At 32.2% G+C, this 8,742-nt stretch overlaps 1 protein-coding gene across 1 annotated transcript in view; it reads left to right on the plus strand.

Annotated features, from left to right (window-relative positions):
* Positions 1-8,742, plus strand: part of LOC105627299 (muscle LIM protein Mlp84B) — a 19,963-nt gene that overhangs the window by 5,855 nt on the left and 5,366 nt on the right. The window contains exons 3-5 of the mRNA XM_012208585.1: positions 2,896-3,025; positions 5,796-5,892; positions 6,535-6,619. Coding sequence (XP_012063975.1) covers positions 2,896-3,025; positions 5,796-5,892; positions 6,535-6,619 — 312 coding nt within the window. The remainder of the gene's footprint in view (positions 1-2,895; positions 3,026-5,795; positions 5,893-6,534; positions 6,620-8,742) is intronic.

The following is an 8,742-nucleotide window of genomic DNA, read 5'->3' on the forward strand; positions in this document are numbered from 1 at the left end:
CTCTCTCTCTCTCTCTCTCTCTCTCTCTCATCTCGCTGTCTTTCTCTTTCTTTCTCTCTCCCGCGGAAATATTCAGTCAAATCGACATTTATATAATCAATCGATGTCGATTCGATGAATTATTTTTCGCTGGGTCTCTCTCGCTATTTCTCCTTTTTTTTCTTTTTCGCCGCGTGACGCAGCTTCTTTTTCTTTTTTGTAGCTTATATACACGTAGCTCTCCTGCATGGCCTCTCTCGCACCACTTCTAATCTTATAATCTCGCTAACACCTTAACTACTTGCGTGGGTGCTGGCGCGTGCGTGCGTGCGTGCCCGCGTGCGTGTTAGTGTATTCGCGTACTATGTCGATATAATGAGGTAATGGCGATCAACACTGTTCTCGACAACGATAGTGTCGCAAAGTAGCGACAATAATGTCATTGAGATAAATCTTTATATATGTCGCCTATGTTCTTTCATAGAAGCGCGTTCACAGTGCAAATGCACTTGTCATGCTTTGTGTCAGAATAGGATATCTCAAATTCTCCAGTCAGCTGTCTTTTCATTGAATTTTATATAGAGAGAATTATTCCTTAATAAAATATTTCAAAAGATATAAAAATTCTATTACAAGAGTTAAATTATAAATTATCTAAAAGAAAAATGATTTCATTTTTACGAATGAAGTTTTATTAAAATTTAATTTAATTTAATAACCTTTATTTAAATATAGTAGCAAAAGATGATTCAATCAGATACGTACAAATTAAAGAACTTATAAGTAAAAAAAATTATTGTATTGCCACCTAATATTTTTATTAATTATTATTCATCATACCTCAAGGATCAATTTTATTTTAATTCTTTATATTCAAAATTTTTTAACATAATACATTTCTTTTTTGTTAAGTTTGACACATAGTGATCAAGCACACTATATCCTCTTTGGATTGGTCTAGATTATCAGGACGAATCCAGCAACCAAATGTGATAAATGTGGGTCTGTATATACACTATATCGTAATATAAAACCTATCTTAAGAGCGCAATTGTCGCGCTACAAGAAAGACAGCATCGGTGTCACCTCACTGTATCGATGATATTTCACCTCACGGTACGGATGCGTGCGTACGCACGCATAGGCTCTCCACACTGTACCCGACACAGCAGCACTATATTCTTCTCTTTCCTATTCCTTCATTTCTATCTCTCTCTCTCCGTTTATCTCTCCTATTTTTTTTTACATATTCATATTATTTGTTGATATACAACTATGCCGTATTACGTTCAGTTTGCTTCTCGGCTCTTTTCTCTCGGGGCTCGGCGGAAGCCATGTACCGTGGTTGCGAAGGGGAAAAATTACACTAACACGTTGACTAACACTTGCCTAACGAACTAATTCGTAATTGATTATTGACTATTTGGCGTATTTATGTTTATGTTATTTCCCAACCTTCAATCCATCCGACACAAGTTTCTTCGATGTCTTCAACAAAAATCAAATGTAATGCAAGAAAATATTAATTATTAATGTAAAATCGAAACGAAAGTTTTGACTTTATATAAGATTTTGTTGCAGTATATTTCAAAATTTGAAAAGTTTAGATAAGTCTATATTTGATCCATATGTAGATATTTTACATATCAGATAAATTTAAAAATATTAATTTTTCGAAAGGTGAATTAAACAAATGTGTTTGTTTAATTAGCCTTTCGAAAAATACTTTTCTAAAGTTAATTCATTATCAATGATATGATATGTTGGAAAAAAATAACATTTTATCCATATAGACATATGTGCATTTAACTTTTTCATTATTTGCAACATGATGATATCAATTTTATTGATATCGTACTGAATTTTAATAAATACAGCATCATTTCCTTTTTATACAGTTTTTATACAGTTGCATCCGATTATTTGAAGGATTCTGATGTTTGTCGGAATGAAATGTCTTGATAGCGCTATATGTTTTTATAGACTAGTAGTATTCAGACGTGGAATTGACGGATCACAATATTTTAATAATTTTCTCCAATTATATACTTATGCACACGCAACGTAAGTTTTTATAATTTTCTGCAAAGTATTTTATTGATATTTAATGAGATACGTATAAATCCTAATCCTGAATTAATCTCTAATTAGCTGTTATTAGTATTTATTAATTAGTATTTATTAATTATTAGTACTATTAATAATTATTAATAGTTCATAATTATACTGAGGAAGACTTTGTAAGTCGAAACGTTTGAAAATTTTATAGCATTGTACTTATTTAATTAAAAACAAATTTTATTTTATGAGTTAACCATAATTGCTCGTTTAAAAAAAAACCTTGATATATTAATTATATTACACTTTTGTTTTAATAGCAAAAATATTTTTTTCAATTATATGTATCATAAATCTCCCTTATGTATAGCTTCAGTTTTTTTAGTTTTTTTTCTTCTACGTATCTCTAACATTATATGTTTAAATCAATTTCCGAAAACATGTAGATTTTTAGATTTGAATTCCTTAAATGTTTCACATATTACTTTGACTTTAAAAATTTAGATTGAAAATCCAATTAATTATTTCAATTGTTATTATACTTCTAATTTGTAATTATCATACTTATTACTTTATGTGTGAACCATCAATTTCATTCAACCATTCCTTTATCTAAATGCTTTTGTATTTAATGGCTTTCGTATTCAATGCTTATATTTAAATATTGAATTATCAGATAAAACGAATTAATCAATAATAGATATCATCTCTATTAGTTCTAAAGCTGCTTTATGAAAAAATTATTATAAATATTTATTAAAAATGATATCAAATAAGATAATTCGTTTTACCTCTAAACCTTAATATATAATTTGTATAAATTTTATTGATGGATTCTAATATAAATTTAATTTTTAGGGGTGAATTTTCGCGAGGTTCGAATGCTATTCTCGAGCCTCGGGCTATCGCCAAGGCACCCGAGGGAGAAGGATGTCCTCGATGCGGAGGGTACGTTTATGCTGCAGAGCAGATGTTGGCCCGAGGAAGGGTGAGTTTATTCTGAAGATAGACATACATGGCGCGCATTTAATACTAAATGCAACAAGAATACTGATAAATAATCAATTAAGAAATCCTATTAGCACCAAAGTGTAACTGTTTGAATAGCACTGACGTGTGATAATTACTTGATTGCATTTAGCGTTAAATGCACAACGATAGAAGTTTCCTTGGTGCTTCGACTGATCGTTCGCTCGTGCGTTTTAGAAATTAAAACAGAATCAGCATATATCTCAATCATCAATTAAGTACAGTTCTTCTATTAACCTTTGGATATATTGAGTAAGCTCTTAATCTTTTACTTATGGAGATAGTTGAAGAAAATGAATTTCAGGATATATTATGTGATTAGCTTTATAAAATGTAAATATTATATTTTAGGTAATTAGGTTAGAATTTCAATTTTTATTTCAGAAGCCAAAATACGAAAATATGGCTTTTATTTGTTCCTTAACTGATTTCTCAAGATTTTTTATCTACTTCTAGATTAGCAGATGATAGTCGAAAATAACCTTTTATACAATATATTCCTTGAATTAGGGTCGTATTCTAGGTACGTATTGCGATACCTGTGGACGAGTCAGCCTCGAACCGCGAATATTTCCCCGGGTGAGGGTGGCTCGTGGGATTGTAGTGCGATTTAGCACGCGAAGCAATAAAATCGGTTGCTGACGTGGCGACAGACAGATTGACGCAAACGGCATCCTCTTCGTCGCGCTTACTCACATGTATTTCGGAAAATCTGGATGGTAAAAATGCGCCGTGGATTACAAAACGGTAACGCGGCGCATCGTGGCTTCTGCGCGTCTAAATTCGGCACGCGGCGCGTGGTAATGGGCCGCGTCACTCGTCCCCGTAATCTTATCCAATCTCCATTTCATAACAATGTGAGGAAAAAAATAGTGAGAGAGAGGAATGGGAAAGGTAGGAGGAGGAGGAGGAGGAGGAGGAGGAGGAGGATTCGTTCTCTGTGGACTGAGGGTGCTAGCCCAGAAACTTTCTCGGTTTCGTCAGAGAACGATTTTGGCGACGCCCCAACTGGCCGGCCAATCTTAGCCGGCCCGATAAAATGGCTCGCTACCAGAAGGAGCGCCACGCGGAACCAGAGAAATGGAGGCTAATTACTGACCGACAATCTGGTCCAGCAATAATATCCGTGCGCGAAAACGGCGATGGCAATCCATCTTTCTCGTCATATATGACTCATCGGCGTATTGAAATCGCTTCCTTGCGCGAGAATTCGGTTATGCAATTTCTGTCCGCTTTTTCTTGAATGAGAAGAATCGTATATTTATAAAAATTTGTGATAAGATATGTTTTATGAAATTTTTATCTTGCGCGGATTTTATTTTTTAACGCGGATTCTCTAACTTCGATATATCGCCGTTGTAGAATTAAGGGAGATACTAAAATTGTCTTAAAATATTCTAGAAATTGAAATAGGATATTCGATTTTGTCGCGGCACCAAGAATAGCACCGATAAATGTCTCGTCGAACTCCATTAGACCATCGTTTTGGTCAATCTTCATTCTTGCGATAGGCTTACCATAAACTGTGCTTCAAGTGCAAAATGTGCCGCCGCACTCTGGACTCGACGCTTCATTGCGATGGTCCCGACCGCGAGATATACTGTAGAGGTATCTTTCATCTAAACAAATCTACAATCCCCTTTATGGCTCCTTAATTCTTTCTCGGTTTATTGTACAGATATCCGTACTGACAGTCCTGTGTTCTGAAAACGTTGAACGATTATCATCTCCTGAACGTATTTATCTCTCTGTCTACATTCTCTATCTGTTTCCGCTCTTACTTGGTCTTTCTTGTTGTTGTTACCTACTAAAATCAGTTTAACTCTTTCAGTTAAACTCTTTCCGCCGCCAGGAAACAGCCCCCAAACGTACAAGGGCTGCACAGTGTCACAGAAGAAGGATCGTGATTATCGATTACTCTATTATTTCCCTTTTCTTCATCTTTGTTATTTAGGCGTGCGAATAGCTGTTTATTTGTTCCGAACGAATTTAGGTTGCCGTTTTCCAGAATTACCACTCTACCACAGGAAATAGAGATCAATTACGGAAAATATTGTTAGCGAAAATGCTATCAGTTTAGTACTAAGTTTTAGTATTAAGTATTATTTAATAATTTAAAAATAAAAGAAAATTTAACAAATTTTTAAATTTTAAATTATTCAAACAATTAGACTATAAATGAATATGATAAATAAAGTTTTATCAATAAAACTTTAATTTCAGATTTATTATAAAGATATTTATTATTAAAAAATATTATTGAGAAATGGAGAATAAAATCAAAACAAATTTTGGTTTTTCAACTTTCAATGTTTAAAGAATTTGCAGTATTTTGCAGTAAATTTGAAATACTTTATTAAATGTATTAATAACGTGTCTTTTTTTCATCAAATATTATAAAATCAATCAATCAATATTTTCAGTTTTGCTTAAAACTATTACAAGAACTTTTCTATAAAAAAATGATATGTATGTTTTCAGTAAGCTGGTCTATAAGAATTTTATAAGAACAATTGGAACGATATAAATACATTAAAGAAAGAATACAGATTTACAGTAGTATTATTTGTTGCTACTGCCACACGAATTTTGTAACAAATCTTGGCGAGCTATAAGGAGCTTTTAATGTCTGCGCTCCTGAACGATTGTACAAGAAAATGATATTGTACAATATTATTTTCCTTCCTTGGAACTTTTAGTGACTAACCCATCCTTTGTATTTCGTGCAGCAATGGCACAGGGAATGCTTTAAGTGTGCCAACTGCGCGAAAAGATTAGACTCCGTCAACTGCTGCGAAGGTCCTGACAAGGACATTTATTGCAAAGGTGAGGACACGGTACGATCGCGCGTATGAAAACGTAACGTACAAAATATGCAAAATGCGGTACAAAATTAATTTAATTTAATGCATATGAAGATATTTTCCGCATGAGCGGCTGAATATTATATGAATATTTATTAAAATTTATCATTAAATGTATCGAAGAGAATTAAAGCTGTTGAAAGTAGAATTTTATTTTCAGCTCTTGCGCGTCTTAAAGAAATCGATTCAATCTCTAAATGTTGTTAAAACGAGATATACAAGGAATATTTTTTCTATAATAGTTTAATATTAAAATAATATTTATTATATATCTTGTACGTAAATCAATGAAATATGCAAGATTTATTAAATGTGCCGTCTCTAAAAAAATGTCTGGAAAAAAAAATTCTAGAATCTCTTCTAAATATATTAATCTTATTAAATTTTCAATATTTTACACTGCATTATGAATTTAATACGAAGAATAAATTCAGGGATGGGAAATTACTTGCCATAGATAAATTAATATGATATGTGATGTAGAATAGTCTGGAGAAAAATAAAAGATTGCATTGGCGTATCTGTACGATTATGTCTTCGTCGCTGACTATCATCACGAGATAACATTAGGCGACGTGAAACCTTTAATCGATATTGTCTGCAGTATGCTATGGAAAGAGGTTCGGACCGAAGGGTTATGGCTATGGCCAGGGTGGCGGCGCCCTGCAGAGTGACTGCTACGCCAATGGGTGGGTTTTCAGAGTCGGGACTGAGATGGGAAGCACGCGAGAAAGAGAAATCCCGCCTCGGCTTCTACACTTTCACTATATATGATGCGCTTGTCTGCTTAACAGCTTGCTATCCGAAGAAATTCGGTCCGCGGGGTATCGGCCACGCCGGGATTATGTGGATCGGGCTGCAGTGCGATATTGAGGACGAGGGGTACGCGCCCCTTTATAGTTATGACGATTATTTTGCGCGCGTAAACAGGGTGCTCGGAGAATGAAAAGTGTGCGAGTAGTGACAATTTTATTTTTGAGTAATTTGCGTCGATTTTTTCTTAGCGAAAAATTGTTCTTTTTTCTTGGCTTTTGCATGTTGTACTAGAAGAAGAACAACCCATTCTCTGTAAACAGTTACAGCATTTCAAATTGAAAGAATAAGTTTTCTCATATAGATGTATATATAATGCTTTCTTTCAATATTTCTGACAGAGGATGAATTAGTTATTCTTATTCTGATAAATTCTTTATACGAAAATAAGAAAAATACAAGTACAACATTAATTATAAAAAATTGATTAAACGCAAAAACTTAGTATACTATTTTTTCCATTGTTGAATAATAAATTTTTTACAAACTAATGAATATTTAAATACGTTATATATTTATGCAATCTCTCTTTGATTATTTAATGTATATCTTTGAAAGTATAATTATATGAATCGAGAACATTATAGTAAACTTTTCTTTTCTTTCTTTCTTTTGTAAATTCTTTAATTTCAAAGTTAAACCATATTTTATAAAAATTTTGACAGATAAAATTAGATTACTATAAAAAGAGAGAGAGAGCATTATATTTTTTTTAAAGCTTGAAAAGTCTACTTTAAATACTTTTTTGTTTTTTGTCCGATGATGTTTTATTAAGTTATTGCTCTTCAAAATAAAATAAAAATATTTTTTAAAAATATTAATTTTCAATTGTTTATAATTTAGGAAAATGAAATTTGTAATTTAGAAACAAAATTTCGTATAAATAAAACAAAGAAAAACAAATTTACAATTCTATCTCTCCTTTTAGAAATATATTTTTGAAAACTTCTGTGTACAATTTTTTTCATTTAAATAACACTTAACTTTTCGTGAGATGCGAGAAAACTACAAACGTTCCTGAATATATGAATGATAGTGTACATACATTATATATGTATGCAATTTACATAAAGAAACTCTCTTTTCATTATTTTCACGTATTATGCTTTACGAAATTTACGAAGATTTAAATTAAAAAGATAATATATGGAATTTTTAAGGGTTGTACTTTTTTGGAGAAAAAAAATCGACCTGGACTTTCTCGAAGAGAGAAAAGGAAAATTGCCACTGGCACGCACCTTCTCCAAGACACTGTATACATGCGTGCGTCTGTGTGTGTCCGTGTATATATAATATACACACATATATATACATATAGACCGACGCCTTAACGCTTTGCGCTATTACTCACCCTGGCATCACGAATCGGCTGATCGTATCGGAATATCGAGTGTCATTTCTCAGTGGCGATCATAATTCGTTTTATACTATTGGAATACTCACGCTGACATTCATAGTTGCCAGAGATTCTTCCATATGCATTCGACATTCCTGTTACTACACGGTCTGTACGGTCTTGTATGCATGTATTCATAACGGAACTGAATCTGAAATTCATGTAGAATCTGATTTGTTATTACTAATACCCCTACGATTAAATATCATATTAATAATCATATGTATCATATGTAAATCGATCCAAAGCACTCATCTTTTCTCTTAATGAAATAGAAAGTCAGAAGTAACATATAATTTACTTAAGATTTCATGAAATAAAGCTTCTCGTAATCGCTTGTTATGGCATGAAAGAAAACTTGATTTTAAATGACTTCTTTTTCATGACTACTTTTTCACTAATAGAAGCTCATATTGCAATTTTTATTAGAGCTTGTTTCAGATAATAATATTTATTACATTTTCATTACATATATATTAGGTATAGTAAAAAGAAATCCATTCTTTTTGCATGAAATTGAATGGAAAAATAATGGATTTCTTTTTACTACACCTAATATATATACATTACACATATATATATATATATATATATATATATATA

This window comes from Atta cephalotes, assembly GCF_000143395.1.
Source record: "Atta cephalotes unplaced genomic scaffold scaffold00008, whole genome shotgun sequence".
Classification (NCBI taxonomy): Eukaryota; Metazoa; Arthropoda; class Insecta; order Hymenoptera; family Formicidae; genus Atta; species Atta cephalotes.